Below are 22,305 nucleotides of genomic sequence, written 5' to 3' on the forward strand. Positions count from 1 at the left end.
CAGGTGGAGGATTAACTAAGCGAGCCAAAGCGCTGGCCCCAGAGAAAACAGATTTCTAAGTGGGGGAAGACAGGGCATTTTAACCCGTGCATGTTCAGATTAAACTTCCAGGTGGGGATGACGAGGCAGCTGACGCGCTCCAGTCTGCAGTCAGGAGCAAGAGCCAGTTTGGGGACCCGCAAGTGATTAAGCTGGAGGCTGCCCGCACATAAAGGTTGTCTTGTTGTTTTCTAAGAAACTTCTAAGAAAACGGAGATGGCCTCTCTGCCAACCACTTCCAAAAGTTTTTTTGTTGTTTTTTAAGACTATCGTCAATTCCTAATTAAACTCATTTTACTTCGAAGAGCTAATACGTTCTCATGCCCAGAATTTCCACCTGCAAACCAAGCTGCCTTAGAACTTTCCTCTCCCGAGACTGACACTGCTGGAGCTGTGACAGCGTCCAGGAGCCCACGTTTGGGAGAGCACAATAAAGCTGGTTTCAAGAACAAGACAAGCTCAGCCCCCCACCCTCGCGCCCAAGCCCAAGTTTTTAAACTGCTTGACAATAAAAAGCCTCACAAAAGTCTTACCAAGATTTAATGTACATTTATTCTTAACACGTGGAACATATAGTATAAAGATTTCATACTGAATAAATGATATTCATTAAGCCAAAAAAGGAAAAAAAGGAGGAATTTACATCAAGTTTTAGCTACATTGTTGAAATACAAATATGCAGATTTTATCACTGAAAAAATCTCAATTGTGTTTCTTCATCAGGAACTTCAACTGAACCTAGAACTTTTTCACACCTCGATTAGAAAGAAAACAAAACAAAACAAAAACCCAGAAAATAATAAACTATAAGTTGATTGGCTGCTGAGACAGCAAGGACTTTTTACAGAGACCTGTACAGCATCGCGCCAAGAAGGGCGATGTCTGGCAAGAGATTAAATAGCTGTGTCTCGCTTTGTGCAGGTCACCAACTTGTTAACTCGTCATACTAGAAAGGGGCAGCCGGGAGGGGACCAACCTGTGGGGATCCAAGGGTATGTGCAATGTACAACGTCATATATATACACACGTGGCAGCGTGGCCGCTGCAGCTAAAGGTTAAAACCAGTTCTAAGAGGTGATCTCGGGGTTATTCATACAATCGAGGAGGAGAGAAAGAGGTCAGGGTGTTGTAGGTTCACACATGATACTTTGGGGGAAAAGCCTTTTTTTTTTTTTCTCCTCAACGTTTAACTAAAAACATTTTTAAAAACTACAGCTTGCTGCTGACCCAGCGTTTCTCTCGTTTCCGTGTGAGACATTATTATTACAGTATGTTTACAGTATCAGGTGTACAGTACAGTACATGAAAGGGTCTACACTCTACTGCACAGGCCTCTCCAGTGAACAGTCTGTCCACAACTGCCAGCTTCTCGGCTCCTGCAAGATTGTGAATGTACAACAATAAACCACACAGTTCAGCAGTCACCTTTTTTGTCCTTCAGAGTTTTTTTTGTATTTTTTTCCTTTTTTTTTTAACCATTAAAAACAGTTATGAAATGTGGCATCCCGTTGATGCAAGGACCGGGAAAGCCAGTTTTATTTTATTTTTTTCCCCAAACTCACTGTAAACAACAGTAACTTTGGTTAAAATAAAAAAAGTCTTCTATGTAGGCAGAGCTTTGTCTTTTCAAATAGGGTGGGGTCCTGAGGGGTTTAAGGTGAGGGCAAGGAACAGAAAGGTGGGGGTGGGGGGCAGGGGAGGAGGAGGTAAGAGAACAGGAGAGACTTTTTTCCCCAGGGAGAAGCTGGACAGCACAGGGTAAACTGGATTCTGAGGTGGTTTTGCATAAATAAAGGGCAACAGTCAGTTTCTAAGTTTTCCACACACGCACACACACACAGGGGGGAGGTGTCCCACGGCTGTCATGACTGGCCAATCAGAAACAGTACATCACAAATGACCTGTGAAACCAGTGAGTTCATCAACGGTGACACCGAGATGTCCAACAGCCGTGACTCGTACAGCGTGAACTCCGAGTGGTTCTCATCAACCTTGGCCAGGGCGAGCAGCGCGCGGGCAGCCCGCCGCATCATGTCCACGCTCGTTGGCTCAAAGGGCGGGTTCTGCATGTGGAGGAGGCTGGCCTGGCTCTGCTGGAACTGGGTGGCAGCGAGGCTGTCCTCCAGGAAGCCCAGGAGGTTGCCGATGCTGCCCTTCTGCACGGCGATGGCGCGGGCTGCCAGGCTGTCCCCCTGCGCCAGGTTGGCCAGCAGTACCACGGCCATCTCCCGGCACACCGGGTTCTTTCGGTCACTGAGGAAGCGCACCATGGTGCTATACAATTTCTCCAGGCGGCTGAAGGGGGGTGTGGCCAGGATCAGGTCCACATTGTTGTCCTGGATGCTGAGTTTGCTGAGGGTTTCCAAGACCAGTCTCTGGGGGGAGAGGACGGCATTGGGGCCCAGGGTGGAGAAGGGGTCCTGGGCTTCAGCTGAAGGGCAAACTGCCCAGTGCAGGAGTCCGTCCAGGACAGGCAGGCAAATGCTCTCGGGGTATGGGGAGAGGTCCAACTGCCCCGAGATGTTGGCGAGTGTGACCAAGGTGTTTTCCCGGAGCATCTCCAAGCAGTCCCACCACCACTCCACTTTGTTACAGCTCACCCCTTGGTCCTGTTCCTCCTCCTTCTCGTAAGTTAGTGGTGCCTGCTTCCGTTCTGGGTGCTTGTGGTGCAGCAGGATCAGCTTGCCCAGGATGAGCAGCAGCCCTGGGTGTTTAGACATCTCAAAGTCGTTGCCTGGCACAAACGACAGGCTTCGGATAGTATTGGAGACACAGACGCAGCGCTTGGCAAGGGAATCCTGCCAGTCGAGAAGGGTGCACAGTGGGGTCTCATCCTTACTGTGGGGCTCGTCCTCTAGGATCTTGATGTTCCGGTGGCTCTGTGCTGGGCTAATGCCGAATGGAAACTTGCTGCTTTCCTTGGTGGCCTCTGCACTCTTGGCTCCCTCCTCGGTCAGCGTGCTGGACCGTGTGGACAGCATGTCATCCATAGTAGCTGTGATCCGTTTCTCGGGGGGGCCATCAGGTGGGGGCCCCTCCTGTTCTGCTGTCCCAGGCGTACCCTCTACTGTTGTGACATGTTTCCGGGGCGCCGCAGGGCAGGGGGCATGAGGCCGTGAAGGCAGCAGCTCCGTCTTGCTCTCAAAGTGGGTCTGAATGTGCTCGGTGGTGTCCCCCCCGCCGATCCGCCAGTGGAGCAGGCCGCTGTCAAACTCCTGCACGCGCCCAAGCTTGTCTGAGCAGTCCACCACAAACGGGTCGTTCTTCTGTGCGACCTTCACCGGAAGTCTGTCAAACTTGCTCATCAGCTTCTCCTCGTTATTCTCCGAGGCCGGCCTGTCCTTGCCTGAAAAGGCCAGCTCCTCATCATTTTCAGCAACTTCCTCCTCGTCTTCCTCCTCTAGTTTAGGACCTAGAAGTTCTTCGTCGTCCTCGTCCCCCTCCATGGGGGCTGGACTAGACACCTTGCTGAATCTCCCAGGGTCCAGTAGTGTTCTCTGTCCTGGGTCACCCACCTCATACTCCTTTAAAATGCCAAAGATCTCGATCAGGCATCGTCGGAAATATTCCACAAGGAGCTCTAGTAACCCTGGGAGCTAGAAGAGAAAGAACAGGAAGTAAATTAAGGGAGAACAATGTCCTACAAAGAGAATCCTTGACGTGAGACACCCCCTGACGCGGCTTCCCCTCCCCTTTCCTTTGAGGTCATGTGACTATCACGGGGAGGGCAGAGCTGCTCCCTTCCCGAGGCTTTCCACAGCGCAGGCTGTTTATCTTAGTCCCCCAGGCCTCCCGCCCACACCACCTGCACACTCGCCTGCCTCCAGTGGCAGGGAAACGCCAGCCAGCAGCACCGCACCTCACCCGCCAGAGCCTCCCGTCTCTGTCTCTGTTTCCCAACCACTCTTTTGCTTTTCTTCATCAGGCTGGTTTTCCTACTCAATGGACACCACAACTGTCTTTCCTGTGACACTCGCCACAGGCCACTACCAAGTTGAGCCCAAGCTACACAGCACAGAGGGATGATCTCCTTCAACAGGAGCTAAGAGAAGAGAGTGCAGTGTGGACAGACGTATGTACGCTCCTCTCCAAACTCCCCGACGTTCCAGGAGGTACACCTCCATGAACCTTGCAGTGGGATAAGGCTTCAGCTCTAAACGCTGGTCTGAGCCAATGCTAAGGAGACCCAAATTCCAGCTTGGATCTTTTATACAGGCCATACACCTCTAAAAGAAAACATTAATCTCCAGTCAAATTACTCTTTGGCTGCAGCAGAGTGGAAAAAAATACAGGCTTTTGGATCAGAAAGATCTAAGTTTGAAATCTGTTTTTTCCAGGAACTAGCTAGCTGTATGAAATGATCAATATTCCTAAAAGTTTACAAGGGTTGCTCTGAGGTCGAATGGAATATGTTAAACGCCTGGCACATGGAAATTGCTCCATCAGAATTGTTCCTTTACTTTCTCATGGGGAGCGATATCATACAATGAGAATCAAGTCAGGCTTTGGAATCGGAAGTATCCCACTGGGCAGGATGAGACTGAGTTCATTTACTATTTACTACATGGCCTGCTCTGAGGATGACACGAAACAAATTATTAATGGTCTGCCAAAAAGTGAGGGCACAGTAAGCAGTCACCACCAGTAACAATGCCCCATCAGCTCCCTGATCAACAAGATGGTAGGTACTAAAGACTATCAAAACAAAGAGTAGGATGGTGCAGCACAAACTCTTCCCAGCTACTGGGAAAACTCAAGGTGCACGTGCTGGTCTGCAGAATCAAATGTGCAAGCACCTTTCAGAAACGGACAAAAGCATGGGGTGTGGGAGGAAGTGGGCAGCAGCTGGGCACAGTGGTTATGCTCCATCTGGGATGCCCACACCCACAGCCCACAGTGAAGTGCCTGGTTTGAGTCCCAACTCTGCTTCCCATCCAGCTTCCTGCGACTGCACCCTGGGAGGCAGCAGGGATGGCTTAAGTACTTGGGTTCCTGCTACCCACAGGGGAGGCTCGGATGGAGGCTCCAGGTCTCCCAGCTTCAGCCTGGCCCAGCCCCGGCTATTGTGGAATCTGGGGAATGAATCAGCAGATAGATGACGTCTATCTGTCTTTGTCCCTCTGCTTTTCAAGTAAAATGAAAGCAAAGATGATCATTTAAAACAAGCAGCTCCTAAAAAACAAACAAACAAACAAAGGGCCGGCGCTGCGGCTCACTAGGCTAATCCTCTGCCCGAGGTGCCGGTTCTGTCCCGGTTGCTCCTCTTCCAGTCCAGCTCTCTGCTGTGGCCCGGGAGTGCAGTGGAGGATGGCCCAAGTCCTTGGGCCCTGCACCCCATGGGAGACCAGGGGGAGGCACCTGACTCCTGGCTTCGGATAGGCGCAGCGCGCCAGCCGCAATGCACTGGCTGTGTGGCTACTTGGGGGGATGAACCAACGGAAGGAACACCTTTCTCTCTGTCTCTCTCCTGGCATCAACAAAGACCTCTTCTGCTCAAGAGGAGAAGCGAGAGAGGGAAAAGCAGGGAAATTGCTCTGCTCAGTTCTGCTCAGGTCTAGAAAATATGGCATCCTCACCAACATCAAGTTTTTCTTTAACCAATACCAGTAATTGTCTCTTACATAGAATACACAAATTGTTACTGCTCTCAATGTCCTGAGCCAGTGTCCAGTGGCAAGAGAAACAGCAGCATACCAGCAAGAAGATGGCTGAGAGAGGCAGGCCACATGGGCTGGCATCTGCTTCATCCCCGTACCATTTAGTATTAACCTGTGTGAAGAGGACCTTGGGCCCTTGCAATCTGTACTCACCTGGCTGAGATTGAAGGTCATGATGCTGTTGTCGTCATACAGAAGGATGTTAATGGTGTCTAATGCCCACGTGCTCTCTGCCAGGAGCCCAGACTTGAGGGACATCATTACCCGCCATGCCTCCGGGGTTCCTGAAATAAACCTCTGTGTCGTCCATCCACCAAGCCCAGGTTGGCTGGAGGCAACCCCAGGGCTGCCCCATCAGTCAGGCTACTCTGGAGACATACGAGGTGGAAGGTGGTTCACCCAGAGATGACACACACCTGCCTCTCACAGCGTCTAAGCTCCCTGGGGCATCGCTGCATGGCAAGGCCTTGAACCTGGCATCAGCTTAGTTCTTCCTTACCCCAAGTTCTGTGGTTTTTAGTCAACACTGGACCAGATACAACCTTATCCAGAATATGAGGCTTGCAGAAACAACGGACAAGGTGGGAAGGGGCAGATTAAGCAACCCAGGCAGGGAGTTCTCCTTACCAATGTCTTTCATTGTGAGCCGCCTTCGCTGCTTCAACACAGGCTGTGTGGCTTCAACAGAGCCAGGTGGGAACGTGATGTCCCGCCGAATCAGGGGGGGCTGCACAGGGGCAGGTGCTATGTGCGAGGCAGGCACTGGTGGACCTGCCTTCTGCATTTTCATCCCAGAGTGCAGGAACGGAGACTTGCTGGGAGAGGTGCGGTTCTCCATTGGCCGAGGCAGGGGGGCGGGACTGGATACCTGAGGAATGTGATTCTGCATGCTTGGCGGGGGCTGGTAGTTAGACGGTGGGGGCCTTGTCATGGGAGGCACGGGGGCAGAGGGACCATATGGGGGCTGGCGTGTGCCATGGGAAGGCCACGGGCCTTCGTGGTTGGCCCTCTGATCCGTGTGCAGCATTTCATCTGTTCGGTTCACACCATGATACGTGGGGCCCTGGGGGGCAGAGCCCGTGCTCTGCCTGTTGGCATAATTATAGGTCATGTCATTACGCCCCTGCCACATGGTGCCTTGCTGAGCAACCTCAGCTGATGCCTGTATGGGACCGCCCATCATTTGTGGTGGCATGTTCTGCTGGGCACTGGAGCCAGGGGGTGCAGAGACACGGTCTCGGCCAAATTGGAATGGAAATTGGTTCTGGGGACCGCCTGTTGGTCGGCGCTCAGTAGCAGCGGTGGCAGTGGCAGGATAGGCATTGCCGTACTGGTTGTACACATCTTGCTGAGGGGAAGGCTGGGCAGCTTGCTGCTGGCTGGCAGACTGGGCCTGGGCTGGGGGCAACTGCTGCTGCTGAGGCTGCCCCTGCCCAGTGCTGTACGGCACACTGTACATTTCCCCTTCATGCCGCTTGGCAGGAGGGCCGTATGTGCCATCCATTGGCCGCTTATAATTCTAAAAGAGATAAGCAGAGGGAAAGTTAATACTCTGCCCCCAGAGACACAAAACCCACAGATGCTAGGATGCTACACCTGGACACTCGGCTTATATCTGTCGCTTCAGAAGAGAGCACTCAAGACTCCAAGAGAACAAGGAATCACTTTTACAAAGCATCTTCTTAAGTTGTTTCTCAAAGAAACCACCACTCTTTCTTCCTCGCTAGTCTCCAAGTTAAAAAACGTGCAAAACTTCAAAAATCAAAATCAAGTCCCTTTCTAGCCCTTTTGGAGGACTGGGGGGACCAGACTGAGGACCCGGCTCTTCAGGCAGAACTGGCTAGTTGGGCGAGAGGACACCCAGCTACCCAAACCAGCTCTTAGACTTCCACAGGGTGGCTGTGAAGGGAACCCATTCCCAGCTTCCCTCCTCACCTGCTGCTGCTGCTGATACATTGTGGTCTGCTGGCTGGGGAAGGGGTTGCCGGAAGGGGTGCCTTGGGTGGAGAACTGATTGCCATAGGAATCATGTCTGCAGGAGAGAGACTGAGGATGAGGGCAGGCGAGGGCCAAGCCAGTGCCGCAGCCCCCCTCGCACCAGGCTGCACTCACCGTTGCTGCTGCTGCTGCTGCTGTGGAGGGTAGCGGCTGGGAGAGTACATCCCCGAGTCTGGGGTGGAAGGCATAAGATTCGGCTGGGGGCCCCCCGTGCCCATGCTTCCCTCAGGCCCGAGTCCAGGCTCCGTCCTGGACAAAATTAGAGCAGTGGTTTGAGTTCGAGGGCATCATGGCTGGAGCAGTGGGTGCCAGGGCGGGACAAGAGCAGTGGCCATGCTTACCTCACTCTGTCATAAGGACCTCCATAGGGATAGTGCTGTCGTGGTCCCATCGCCACATTTCCCAGCCCAGGGCCGGCAGTCCGGCTGTAGGGGTCACCCATCCCACCGTTGGGGCCCTGCCCTGAGGACATGAAGGGATCATTCCCTGGAGCTGAATGCAGAAAGGAAGGCAGTGAGCAAAGGGAGAGGCCAGCAGGCTGACCAATCAATCCACACTGGGCTGGCTCCAAAGACCCAGGCCCTCTTCTTGCTCTCATTCTTTCCTGACAGGTTCAAACACAACTCTACAGAGACCCAATCAGCAAAAACCTTGTACTAATTTTTAAGGGGTAACAAGGTGAGCCCAGGGAGGGGGAAACAAGGAAGGAGATAGCGATGAAGAAGGGTGGTTAGGTCAGGAAACACTGTCTCAGAGCACGGCTCAATGAGAACCTGGAGCCAGCCTCCAGATAAGCCCCCACCACAGGCACACAGGCAACAGCAGCTGGTCACCTTTCCTCATGCTGCCATAAGGATCCTTATTTGGCTCGTAGGACATGCGCCCCATCATGTCAGAGGTATTCATACTGGGCTGGTACCCAGGGTTTGGAGTCATGGAATTCCGCTTCTGGAATGTGGGGTCACTTCCATCAGGAAAGGCATCCTGGATCCCAACTGAATTGCTCCTGCTCCAGAATGAGAAAAACCAATGATACCCCAAACAATCTAATTTCTCCAGCGTACCACAGACATGCAGGAGTCAGCTGGCTGGGCAGGCAGGGCAGGGAACTATCTGCAGGCTGCAAAGGAGTTCCACTGCCCCTGCCCCAGGGTCCCCCAAACCATCTGCCCTGCTCCTGGCTTACCTCATGCCTGGCAAGGGGGGGATCTGGCTGTGTGGTGTGGATGCTGGAGTTGGTGGCTTCAGGTCTCCTCCTTCTGCCATAGAACTGCTGGTGGACTGGGGCGTCTGTGGCCCCTGCATAGACCCTGACCCCGCTGTGGACAGAGACACAGGTGAGGCGTTTTCTTACCAGGAAGTGCTCAGTTCTCACAGAAGCACAGTAATGCCCCAGGAGTGCTCTGGGAAAGATTTTCCCAAGGCTTTAAAGCCTCCCTCACCCTTCTCAGTAGGGGATCTGCAAGGCCAGGTCATAGAGAAGGGAACTGGAGGGTTTTGTTGCTCCTTGCGTTTGTTGTACATTTGGAGAAGAGTGATGTATCCATGACATCACCGCTCCACTGACTCCTTGAGTCAAGGCTGCTTTCCTGACTTTTCCAAGGATCTTGTCTGTAAACCTGTTAAACACTGTAACTCTGGTGTACACAAGCTTCCAGTCATAGCCTGCACAATCCTGGGAGGGCAGGGTTCACCTTGCCCCAAACCTATGTTGCACTTTAGGAGTCTAGGGGCTTCTACTCTCAAGCCTCCAGCACAGTGTCATCCCTCAGGTTCAAACGTTCCTCTAAGCTGATGAGCACAGAACTACCAGTAATTACTGTCTCCATTAGTTACCATTCCAGGCACATGTCCCACTGCTGAGACCTCCCTCAGCGGATGAGTCATCTCAGGCACTTGTCACACCCCCAGGTCAGCACCAGGGCACATGTGTTCACACCCACCTTCCAGGGTCTTGGCCCTTTTCCCTCCTCATGCATGCCTGGGCCCCAGCCTCCTCTCAGAAAGAAGGGTGGGCAGAGGCACTCCCATCAGCATTCCATTCACATCCCCTCCCCGCCCTTCCATCCCATTCATCACCTTCTCTGCTCCCTGGGGAATCCAGGGCTCTAGTCTGAGCTGCATTCTAAGGCACTGACATCAGTGGGCCACAGCTCCCCCAGATGGCCCTGCCTCACTATCTGTCAGTTTTTCTCCACTCTGCGGGTGTCTCTCCCACTCACTAGTTTACAAACACTTGGCAAAATGCCAGGTGTACAGCGAAAATTAAAACTTAAAAGGCTGCCGCAGCATACGTCCCAAAGGAATCACCCCTGCCCGCTCTCTAGTCTGCCAACCTGTTAAGCCCTGGCATCTCCTCTTCTACCCCGGAGACAAGCACCGGGAGTAAGTAGCCAGGGTACTAGGCCCTCATCCTTGGTAGGGCTGTTCCACTTGTCCTTACCAGGAGAGGGAGGCTGGATCTTAGGCTGGGACTTCTTCGAATCAGCAGCTGCGAAGATGTCTGGGGGAGGGTCTTCTCCCCGTTCAATCTTGCATTCAAAGGCATAGAGACACTGGATATACTGCTTTTTCAAGGAACTGGCAGCGCTGCTTGATGTGCCCACATTGAGGTTGGTTGCAAGTTCCCGCCATTTTTTGTTCTTGTTGACCTGTACAAGCAACCAGAAGACTTAGGGTGTATCATCAACCTAGTCTTTCCTGTTCCAAAGCTTCAAACCCCAGGACTCTCGTGGAACCAGAGGTCTTTTTTTTTTTTTTTTTTTTTCTTCTTCAAAGATTTATTTATTTGAAAATCAGAGTCACAGAGGGAGAGGGAGAGGGAAAGGGAGATCTTCCATCCGCTCATTCATTCCCCAGATGGCCATAATGGCTAGGGCTGGGCCAGGTCAAAACCAGGAGCCAGGAGCTTCTTCCCAGACTCCCATGTGGGTAACATGGGCCCAAGCACCCCAACGATCTCTTGTTTTTCCAGGCCATTAGCAGGAAGCTGGATCAGAAGTGGAACAGCTGAGACACAAACCAGCGCCCACATGGGATGCTAGCATTGCTGGTGACAGCTTTAGTTTTACACCACAGCACCAGCCTTACAATCAGAGTTCTGAGGTAACTGCAAAAGTTCATCCTTTTTGGTGGGTCACCCATAACAAGTGCTATGCTCAGTCTGTGGCTGGCTTCACTCTACCCTCAGTATATTTCACTGCAACTATCACACAATGAATATTCAAAACAGAGCGAACTGCACATGACTACTAGAACAGAAGCATAGTCAGTCTTTGCTTTATAAAGGGCACTGCTGAAAACAGCATGCAGACCACAGTCAGACCCAAATCCCATTTCAAATGCACTAATGAAAACCTAACATTTTATAAAATGGAGATTCGTGGTAGTATCAGTGACCACCCTGCTTGACTTACTTCGTTAAACTGGGGATGCTGACACCTGATCCTCAGGATGGGGCTCTCTGCCGATTTGATGTTCTTGTACTAACTGCTCCCCTGCATCTCAGGGACATGTACCTACAGACTCCTTTCCTTCACCCCTTTTCTCGGTCACTGTCCTGACCGTCCAGACATTCAGGGACTTACGACTTCTTTTTGTAATTCCACACCCACCAGCCTACAGTTCTGCCTCCTTTCCTCAGCTTCTGGATACAACGACTAAAGACCATTCCCCAGATGCTTCCTACAGTCAGTCTTTCTGCTTCAACTGGGCAGGTCTGTTCCTTCGAGGATTCCTGTACTTATTCCCCTACCATATACAGCCTGTCCCTCAAAGGCAGGCGAGCAATGGCTTTCCAGTCTAGAGCCACCAAAGAAGCTCAATAGATTGTGAGACTCCTTGATCTGGAACCCGTGATACAGAGACAAAAGTTTAAGGGAAAAGTATGGAGGGGAACAACCTAGACAGAGGGCAGGTAGCTAGGAGTACTTCCTAGAAGAGGGTGTAGAGATGGCCTTGCTATATCCCAGTCTCTCCATCTCCATGCATCTGGTCCAGTCTCCTGGAATGAACCTATAAACCCTACTAATCCTTCAGAAAAACTCAGGACTCATCTCCTGTCTTCTCACAACTTTCACTAACTTAAAATACTACTCTTTCTCCTGACTTCTCATCATCATTGAACTTTAAAAAAGTTCAATTATATCTGAGTATGTACATCCTTTTGTAAACTAGAAGATAGGGCCTAGGCTTTGGGGATTTCTTTTGTACTTCACATCTTAGGTTCAGTGGATCCAGAGACCCACTGGATCAGAAGCCAAAGCCAACAGGATGCCCCCACGCCACAGAGGCAGGAGAAGCCTGACTGTGAGAGCTTAATGTCAGGGAGAAGTACAGAAATAAGCTCAGGTCACATCAGAAGCCTCAGCGGCTTTGCTTCCCACGCCAGTTAAGTGGCGGTGTGCACGTGTCTTGTTTGGTTTTGTTTTCCTTTGTGGGGGAGGGGAATAAAGCCTGAAGGGAGAAAGAATTCATAACTGACTGCTGGTTGGCTTCATTCCAATCACTTTCTTTTCTGCTGGTGACAGCTGTTTTCCTCCTCTGATTTAGGAGGTTTGGAGTAAGTCTCTCCCTGCCACACCTCCCCCTAAGCTCAGCCACAAACTGATCTAAGAGCAGGCTTCTGGTATGGTAACTAGTGAATAGTCTAACAAGGCACAGCATGCTGTCAGGGCGGACTCACCTGTGTGCTTCCTGGGCTGAGTCTAAAATGAAGCCGTAAGGTATCAGGGTAGGGACAAGCCTCGGGGTGGCAAGCGGTTCAGAGCCTACCATTCACACACGTCTCCCATAGTGGGTGACGAAACACACAATTGCCTACTAATTCACAGACTATTTCTGTTTAGTAGCTCCTGAAATCCTGTCCGCACTGGGAAGCTTCCTGGAGTGAGGGGTCAGCAGCTTCTCCAGATGCTCCTGTACCTTCTTGCAGATGCAGTCATGTGGCAGAAGTCCTGCTGAAACCTGTGTATGTATTATTTCTAACAGCCTAGCAGGGCGCGCACTGTCCCCACTTTACAAGTGAGAAAAGTAAGGCTCAGAGTGGCTTACACAACGTTATTCAGGCCACACATGTTGCGAAATGGCTAAGACAGGACTTAAAACCAGGCCACATCTCTCTAAACCCTCCCTGCACTTGCTACATCAATCTGCCTTCTGTGGAACCACAACTTGCCCTATGTATCCCAGTGGGATCCTAGATGCATGAAAAACTGAATGCTAACAGCTCATACCACCAAGAAGTGTCAGTCTTTGCCACATCTTCTGGAAACCCTGTGTTTCCTGTGACTCAGACAGCAGGAGAGGAATGTCCCTGTGGGATGCACAGTGTCATGGGAGGCTAACGAGTACCTGGAGGGAAGGCGCTTAAAACTACAAGGAAGGCCAAACGTCAGGCACTCACCTGAGTCAATCCACCAATCTCCTTCACAGACACATAGAGGCGATAGAGGTCCAGAGGTTTCCTACCCACAGCAGGCAGATTTGTCATGCCCATGGCCTTCTCCTCCGTGAAAGCCAGATAACGGTCTACCCACATCTTCCTCTCAGGCTCACCACCCAGCTCATATAATTTGGTGATTTTCTCATTGGTTGTAGTAGAAGAACTGGATTTCTGGAAGGGACAGGTCAAAAGTCATGGACTGTTTGGATTCAAAGCCCACGCTAAGGGATTCAGAAGTCTCCTGATTAGGGCAGAGGTAAAGCTTCTTACTTTAGGGTGATCACTTGACCCTGTAAGTGGGAGCTCCATCTTTCTATAAAGGACACAGACTGTGTGCTACATACTGGGAGCTGTGCTAGATTCATTTATTTATTAGGTGGCATAATTTATCCCACTTAAAAAGGAGATTTATTTACTTTGAAAGGCAGAGAGTCGGGGTGGGGGGTGCGGGTTTGGGGGAGGGATCTTCTATCCACTGGTTCAATTCCCAAATAGCTGCAACAGCCAGGGCCAGGAACTCGATCCTGGTTTACCACATGGTAGGCAAAGGCCCAAGCACTTGAAATACCATCCACTGCCTTCGCAGGAGCATTAGCAGGGAGCTAGATTGGAAGTGGAGCACCCAGGAGTTGAACCAGTACTCCAATATGGAATGCTGTATTGCAAGCAGCGACTCAACACCGTCCCCATTTATCCCCATTTTAAAGACAGGGAAGTAGGCACAAGGCAGCAATGACTAATACCTGACAGATTTTAAGTGGTAAGGCTGAGTTTCAAATTCTTGTCCAACACACATCAATGCCAGTACTACTCCCATTACCACTACCAGAAGCCTGGACACACTCAGGCACTGTTTAGAGAGCTTCCGAAACTGAACAATCTTGAGACAACAGGATGAACTAAATGAAGAGAAACTCTTATACTTCTCAAAAAAGGACAGGGGTTAAACAGCTGCTTACAATGTCAGCATCCCAAATGAGCGCCAGTTCAAGTACCAGCTGCTTCATTTTCAATCCAGCTCCCTGCTAATGAGCCTGGGAAGTCAACGGAAGATGTCCCAAGCACATGGGTCCTTGTCATCCACACAGGAGACCCAGATGAAGTTCCTGGCTCTTGACTTGGCCTGGCCTAGCCCCAGCTGTTGTAGCCATTTGGGGAGTGAGCCAGCAGATGGAAAGATCTCTTTCTACCCTGGCCGGCGCCATGGCTCACTAGGCTAATCCTCCGCCTTGCGGCGCCGGCACAGCGGGTTCTAGTCCCGGTCAGGGCGCCGGATTCTATCCCGGTTGCCCCTCTTCCAGTCCAGCTCTCTGCTGTGGCCAGGGAGTGCAGTGGAGGATGGCCCAAGTTCTTGGGCCCCGCACCCCATGGGAGACCAGGATAAGTACCTGGCTCCTGCCATCGGATCAGCGCGGTGCGCCAGCCGCAGCGCGCTGGCCACGGCGGCCATTGGAGGGTGAACCAATGGCAAAAAGGAAGACCTTCCTCTCTGTCTCTCTCTCTCTCTCTCACTGTCCACTCCGTCTGTCAAAAAATAAAAAATAAAAAAAAATTAAAAAAAAAAAAGATCTCTTTCTACCCTTCTCTCTGTAATCAAAAAAAAAAAAAAAAAAAAAAAAAAAGATAGGTCTCCTACTTGCTTGAAAGGCTTTGGGCATTATTTTGTTCAAGACAGGAAGATGGCCAAAAAGGGTTGGAAGCCAGAGGGGAAGAGCCAAGGAGGTAGCAGGTGTCTTTTACTTTCCCTACTGACGCAGATAGGGAAAGTGATGGTATGCACAAAGACAGAAACGTTTGAGATGATCTGAGCACCGAGCATGTACCAAGGCTGCCATACAGTCTGACAGAGAACACACTATGACCAACCCATGGGGAGGCCGAGGACCTCAGCGTCATCTCCCCCTTTATAGAACACAGGCCACTAACCATTCCTGCTGCTGTGAGTAAGGTCCAGAAAGAGGACAGGAACTAACTGTCCATGGTGCATACCGTCTATCAATGTTCCAGTAAGTACAGAAGGCAGTCAGTTTCACAGAGGGCACCAGCCAAACAATTCAGAGACTTCTACACAGCAGTGTCTTACAGTGTTACAGAGGTATGAGAATCAACGCTATTTACTTCACGATTCTTTGAGCTAACTCAAACCTAATTCAATGAGCTATTATTCTGGGCCCCTTCATGATAAGAAGAGGCAACTGCGGGGTTTTCAGATTACTTAGTGATGTCCTAACAGGCTAGACTCATCACTCTCTTTTCTTTTCCCTTCCTATCACTGAAAAAGAATAGGATCCAAAGTTGAAAGGAGTCACGACAAACTCGATACCTTGGATTTGGACTCTGTCTTGGGTGTCCCATCTGCCTTGTTGTTCATTTTGGTCGCAGGAGTTAACTTGACATCCCCAAGGCCCATCATCTCTGGGCTGGCTGCCATCCCTATAAAAGAGAGGACATAATTCGCATGTCCAATACATTAGTTAGCATGTGACGATCACTCTTGAAACATTCTCTAGGGTGAGCAAGGCAAGAACATACCTGCTGAATTGTTGGCCATGGTTCCACCCATGGGGTATGGGGGTCCCTGAGGGTTGATCATGCCAGCCATACTATTAATCCCTTGTCCATAGGGAGGTCCAGTTCCCATCATGCCCCCCTGATTCATATTGGGGTAGCCTGGTGGCCTAAGGAAGAAGAGGGAAAGTGAGAGATAGGTTACAAACATGAAGCTTTCAGATTGGGATTTGAGCTAATTAAAATTAAGGCTGTATGACCATCTAGTTAGGCTTAAAAGGAAAAAGCATATGGGTCTTCCCCCAAATAGAACTATGTAACAGTTAGATATTCTCATTTTCTACTTCCCACAAGAGTCTAAGAAGGGTTGAACTCTATAAATCACCCCCTCAAGTTGTATTTCCTTTTAACAGCCTAAATGAAATGCTCAATTGTACCAAGCCTTAATCAAATTGGACCCCTGGACAAAGCATCTGGAGATGGCTTTACAATCTTTCTTGATGGTCATAACACAAACTTTGCACTTCATCACTGTGAAGGTCTACCAAACCCACTTCTTTAGTCAACTGCTCTGTTTTATTGTGGTTTATCAATACGGCAATGAGATTCATTTTAAGAGTCATGGGCACTAACAATAGGGTGGTATAAGGAGTTGTATCTTGAATAACAGTGAAATCATATTCACAGAAGTCTGAGACTGATGAAGAGATAACTCTTCAAGTCGCTGGACCTCACACAGGAGCCTCCTGCACTTCAATACCAGTCAATGCACAGGACCATCAACAACCACAATACTACCATTCTTCCATTCTTCACACCAGATTCAAATCATGTTTATCACTAACCATCCTTTTAGAAACCAAAAAATTAGACTGACAGAAGTGAATCCACCTCTCCTGAAGACTTACTTTGCTAATCAACATAATCTGTTTATAGTTCTTTACATATAGTATAAAGTCCTTTATATACATATTTGGTCATGTGAAATTTGATATCAATATAAGATGCTTAAGAACCAATAATTCTGTTGTTTTTTTTTTTAAACACTATAATCTAATAAAACCTAGTCTCTAAAGAGCTCTTGATATGTTTCTACCTGTTACATGTGCATACATACAATGTTCTGATTTAGTTCCAGAAGCACCTCAATCACTAAATGGGTCTATGGTAGATTTCCTTGCACTGACACCCCTTTTACTTTCCAGGCCTTACCTGTTTTGGATAGAGTTGGCAGCAACATGCATGGCGACAGCAGTTTCTTGAGTTTTCCGGTTCATACCCCCTGGTGGGGGGCACATCCCTGACCCAACCTGAGGTGGCATATTGGCCATGTTAGGGCCATAAGGCCGGTTGCCCATGGAGGCATGACTCATTCTCCCTGGAGGGAGTGTGCCATAAGGTGGGATGCCAGGCTGCCCATGCATCTGACCTCCAGCACTCATTGGGTTTATGCTTCCAGCCATGCCTGCACTAGGGTAGTTGGCATTGGGCAAGGCATTATAGTTTGGCTGCCTGGGGTAGCCTCCTGGAGGGGGGAGGGGGAGAGGAAACAAGAGACTGAGTTAGTGACTCACTGGCAACTCACAGCTCTAAAACTCTAAACAATGAGAATCATTGACTATTTGGTCAGGAAAGAGGTAAACTTCATGGTAGCCTTTACCCCCATGCGAAAACTAAGTAAAGCAGTAGTGTTTCCCCATCTTAAAAAAGAGGTGAGCAAGGCTGGCTTTGCTATCATCTGGGCCCTTAAATCCCCAGAGGAATCCTTTCTTTTCAGTACACTCACCTTGCTTTCTATCCCATGCTCTGTGCAAGATATTCACCTTTAGATCTACTTAGGGCTGATGTATATATCTATGTATGTTTTTTAAAAGATTTATTTATTTGAAAGATGGAGTTACACAGAGTGAGAGAGAGACAGACAGACATAGAGGTCTTCCATCCAATGGTTCACTCCCCAGATGGCCACAACAAGCAGGGCTGGGCCAAACTGAAACCAGGAGCTTCTTCCAGGTCTCCAATGTGGAAGCAACAGCCCAAGCACTTGGGCCATCTTCCACTGCTTTCCCAGACGCATTAGCAGGAAGCTGGATTAGAATGAGCAGCTGGGACTCAAACTGGGGCCCATTTGGGATGCAGTGGCTTTACCTGCTATACCACGACAACCTCAAGACAAGAGCTGATTTTAAGTAACAATCTATTCTACTAGGACTTATTCATTAAAACAAACAAAACAAAACAAAACATCCACAGCTAACATCTAAAGAGTCTGTGCTCAGTTCTGGGCTAAACACCTAATCCCCATTTTATAAATAAAACTTAGGAAACTCATACTTTTCCATGGTGACAAAGATAAGGAGAGGCAAGATGGAACCCAGTACAACCCTACATCAGAGTCTGAGATGGGTAGATTTAAGGCAAAGGACACCTCACTTCTACAACATATCAGTGAGGAACTATTTTCTCCTCCGCCTACTCCCAGTTGGGTAGTATACTCACCTTGTGGGCCATACTGACCCCCCTGGGGGCCATAGCTCCCCATGGAGTTCTGCTGGTAGGAGCCCATGCCTGTGTGCATCTGTCCTCCAGAAGGCTGACGCGGAGATAAGGCCGAGCCGGGCTGGGGGGAACTGTACTGGGGCATCTGGGGATTCCTCTGCATATAACCTATTTGTGGGTAGTAGCCATACAGTTAGTATTTTTAAAGGTTTATGTATGTATGTATGTATATATGAGGTATGTATTTGAAAGGCAGAGTGACAGAGTCAGAGGAAAAGACAGAGAAAGATCTTCCATCCACTGGTTCACTTCTCTCAATGGCTGCACAGCCAGATTTAAGCCTCGCTGAAGCCAGGAGCCAAGAACTTCATCTGGATGTTCCACGTGGTGTTAGCGGCCCACACACTTGGGCCATCACCTGCTGCCTTTAGGAAGCTGGATGAAAAGCCGAGCTGCCAGGACTCCTACTGGCACTCCCATCTGGGTTGCCGGCAGTGGGCTTAACTTGCTATGCCACAACACTGGCCCCAAACATACACTTATTGGCTCAGTATAATAGGGACAAATGCTCTCCTGGGACTTCACTGTTATGTTCTCCTTGCAGCTACTTTTATGAAATCTCTCACGTGCTATATGGTCATATAGCCTTTCAGGCACCTCCAAAGTGCCCCAAGCCACTAATTAGGACATATCAACTGTTTCCACGAAATGGAAGTTTGAAAAGACAAAGAGTAATGATGAAAGACAAAATTGTGACTGAGTAGGGCAGGTACTGTGGTACAGCAGGTTAAGTTGCTGCTTAGGACACCTGCATCCCATACAGAAATGCCTGAGAGGCAGAAGATGACGGCTCAAGCACGTGAGTTTCTGCTAGCCAGCTGGGAGACCCGTATGAGGTTCCTGGGTCCTGACTTCCATATGGCCCAGACCCGGCTGTTATAAGCATTAAAGGAGTGAGTCAAAGGATAGGTGATCTCTCTCTCCGTCTCACTTACTCACTCAGCCTTTAAAATAAGTCAAAATGGATAAACACTTAAGAGGGAAAAAAAGTGAGTGACAGTGAGTGAAGACTCAGAGCTGACACTTCAGGATTGCTGACCAAATGAGGCACAATATGGAGGGACAGGGAGCGTGACCAAAAAGCAGACAAGTACTAAGAAATGAAGACTGAATGTTGGGCTGTGATTCTGAAGTCACCAAAATGGTCAAGTCCACTCTATTTATTCTTAAGAATTATTTATTTGAAAGGCAAAGTTATAGAAAGAAGGAGAGACAGAAAGAGGTCTTCTATCTGCTGCTTCATACCCCAAATGGCCACAATGACCAGGGCTGGTCCAGGCCAAAGCCAGGAGTCAGGAACTCCATCAGGATCTCCCACATGGGTGGCCGAGGCCCAAGCAGTTAGGCCATCTTCCACTGCTTTCTCAGGCACATTAGCAGGGAGCTGGATCAGAAGTGGGACTCTAACTGGTGCTCTCACATGGGATGCTAGTGTCTCAAGCAGCAGTTTAACTCGCTACGCCACAACGCCAGCCCCAAGTCGACTCCGACTTCACAATTGGCTAGTGATTCAGTTTTTTGATTTAGCCCTCTGCCCCTCCTCCAAAGCCCAGACTCTCACCTCGATCTTGGGCAATGCTTGATTGGTTCATGGAAGGATGCATGATGCTGTCAGATTGGCCACTGGGTGGCCGAGGCGGCATCTGGTTGCCTGTTCCAGAGAAAATAGTAAGCAAATCATGGCTAAGCCTCAGAATTTTAGCTGGAGGTCATTCAGAGCTGGGAATGGCTCACGGAGAGGCCAAGCATCTCCCAGTGTCACATACACAGATCCAGCCAATGGGGTTCTCATCTTATTTCCCTTTTTCAAGGGCTAAGGGGAAATTCTGCAGACATGAGCCAGTTGAAAGTTGGGACTCCTTAGTATCACTAGGGCCAGTCACCTTTCCCTCTCCCCAAAAAGCAGCACTTGAGGGTACCTGGCACTGCAGCAGGCGAGAGTGGTCCTGAGCGAGACTGAGCAACACTGGCGGGAGAGCCAACAGGGGAGGGGGAGGGGCCTCGGATGCCAGGCAGGTGAGGGGAGGTGTGAGGAGAGAAAGGAGACTGAGCTGGATTGCTCTGCTCTCCTTGGCTGCTGGAAATCCCTGATGTGCTCACTCCAGGGCTCAGAGCTCCTTCTGTCCCCATGGGGAGATCATCTATTGAGCCAGACAGATCCTGAAACACACACACAAGAACACAGATTAGTAGTGTCAGGCAGACTCTTTCAACACTTGTACTACATGCTTGTACTACATGCTTCTCCCTACATAACCAAAAGCAAACATGCTACACGCATGACTTAGTTACAGTACTATGGCTCACTTATGGCAAACTGTTAATGATCAGATGGAAAATATTTTAGACTTTGCGGGCCATATAATCTTTCTCAAAACTACTCAATTCCGCCACTGTAGCACAAAAGCAGTCACAAACAATACAGCAGCAAAAGGGTGAAGATACATTCCAACAAAACTTTTCTTTATAAAAGCAGGTATCTGGCCCACAAGTCGTTGCTTGTTGCTCCTTGTTTAATTTCCTCAAGTAGATCCAGTACCTACACCTTCTTTTCCAGCCCTGAGTTCTATGGTCTTAAGAAAGCAGCTATTTTAATGAGACTTTAGTTCTTTCCCAGTGGAGAAACTTCACAAAACGCTGCTAAGAGCTATGAGAAGAAGTCTGGGCAAAATTTACAATCCCTTCTCCTTCAGATTTTGATAACCTCCATTTCCAAGGATTCAATCACTCCAAGTTGTCATCCTTTGAAACAAAAGGGGTGAGAAAGGGAAGCATTGTATGAGAAAGGCAATTTCTTAACTGCCAAGGTTTAGGACTATATTCCCAACATCTGATTTTCAACAAAGATGAACAAATGTTTGCCAACTGAACAAATTCAGCTTTTCCCCTAGCTCCGTTTGTCAGTGAGATTTGGTATCTATTGGGGGGGGGGGGAGTGTGCTGCTTAAATAAATCAGTAAAGAGCTCACTCAAGTTCTATGAACTCCAAGATTAGCAATATGAAAAATACAACCAACCCCAGGAAATGCTCCCTGCCTCCCCCTTGCCCTACCACACCACGTATGTTCACTTGCCAGCAACCACTTCAGGCTGGGAACTATGTGCTGAAGAAACCATGAAAATCCCTGTTACTTAAATGGTTAAGAAGAGTTCTCTTAAAGAGACAAATCTGAAGAAACAGATTCGGGGCTAGCCTTGTGGCATAGCAGGTTAAGCCACCATCTGCAATGCTGGTATCACATTTCAGAGGGCTGGTTTGAGTCCCAGCTGTTCCATTTCAGATTCAGCTCCCTTCCTGTTAATGTGCCTGGGAAAGCAGTAGAAGATGGCCTAAGTGCTTGGACCCCTGCCTCCATAAAGAAGACCCAGGTGGAGTTCCAGGTTCCTGGCTTTGGCCTACTCCAACCCCAGGCACTGTCGTCATCTTGGGTGTGAACCAGTGGATGGAAGATTCTGTGTGTGTGTGTGTCTGTCTCCCCTCACCCCATGCCTCTATCACTCTTTCAAAAAATTAAATCTTAAAAGGGGTGGGGATTGAACTTGGTCTGATTTGAGTCTATTACTACTCACATAAATGAACTAACCTTCGAAAGATCAGTTCAATGTGACTCTGACAATAAGGCTAGATGTTAGAGGGCACCTCTTGGGCCCTCCCTCAAGTATCCAGGCTGGCTGATCTTCCACAAACCATTTGGCTACGTGGTGAGGTTGGCAGCATTTCTGTGGAATTCTATGGGACCAAAGCTTGCTCTGAGGAAAGGCAGGTGAAGAGGTGTGCATTAGTTTCGGCATCCGGCTCTTTAATGCTAGCTCAGAAGTCAGAAAATGCTAGTTTTCATGTTGATAAGCAGTGGAACTGGTATATCATAGCAGACTTCAACAAAGCAACTAGATGGGCCAGCACTGTGGCATAACGGGTAAAGCCGCTGCCTGTTAGCACTGGCATCCCAGATGGGCACCAGGTCCCGGCTACTCCATTTCCTATCCAGCTCCCTGTTAATGGCCTGGGAAAGCAGAGGAAAATGGCCCAAGTCTTGGGCCCCTTCACCCACGTGGGAGGCCTGGAAGAAGCTTGTCATGTGATCAACCCAGCTCTAGCTG

At 49.4% G+C, this 22,305-nt stretch overlaps 1 protein-coding gene across 3 annotated transcripts in view; it reads right to left on the bottom strand.

Moving 5' to 3' along the window:
- Positions 1 to 568: 568 nt before the first annotated feature.
- ARID1A (AT-rich interaction domain 1A) overlaps positions 569 to 22,305 on the bottom strand; it is a 91,276-nt gene continuing 69,539 nt past the window's right edge. For 2 of the 3 annotated variants that reach the window (XM_089301275.1, XM_008265899.5), the window contains exons 5-20: positions 20,124 to 20,364; positions 19,766 to 19,855; positions 18,145 to 18,312; positions 16,858 to 17,170; positions 15,670 to 15,815; positions 15,461 to 15,570; positions 13,099 to 13,308; positions 10,138 to 10,345; positions 8,881 to 9,013; positions 8,528 to 8,703; positions 8,036 to 8,186; positions 7,809 to 7,943; positions 7,632 to 7,728; positions 6,324 to 7,215; positions 5,850 to 5,980; positions 569 to 3,635 (exon numbers count right to left, since the gene is read on the bottom strand). In XM_089301275.1, the coding sequence (XP_089157401.1) occupies positions 1,902 to 3,635; positions 5,850 to 5,980; positions 6,324 to 7,215; positions 7,632 to 7,728; positions 7,809 to 7,943; positions 8,036 to 8,186; positions 8,528 to 8,703; positions 8,881 to 9,013; positions 10,138 to 10,345; positions 13,099 to 13,308; positions 15,461 to 15,570; positions 15,670 to 15,815; positions 16,858 to 17,170; positions 18,145 to 18,312; positions 19,766 to 19,855; positions 20,124 to 20,364 (4,935 nt within the window). In that variant the 3' untranslated portion in view covers positions 569 to 1,901. The remainder of the gene's footprint in view (positions 3,636 to 5,849; positions 5,981 to 6,323; positions 7,216 to 7,631; positions 7,729 to 7,808; positions 7,944 to 8,035; positions 8,187 to 8,527; positions 8,704 to 8,880; positions 9,014 to 10,137; positions 10,346 to 13,098; positions 13,309 to 15,460; positions 15,571 to 15,669; positions 15,816 to 16,857; positions 17,171 to 18,144; positions 18,313 to 19,765; positions 19,856 to 20,123; positions 20,365 to 22,305) is intronic. The other variant, XM_051856814.3, reaches the window with a different exon arrangement.

This window comes from Oryctolagus cuniculus, chromosome 7 (assembly GCF_051225735.1).
Source record: "Oryctolagus cuniculus isolate XC-2025 breed Fujian yellow rabbit chromosome 7, ASM5122573v1, whole genome shotgun sequence".
Classification (NCBI taxonomy): domain Eukaryota; kingdom Metazoa; phylum Chordata; class Mammalia; order Lagomorpha; family Leporidae; genus Oryctolagus; species Oryctolagus cuniculus.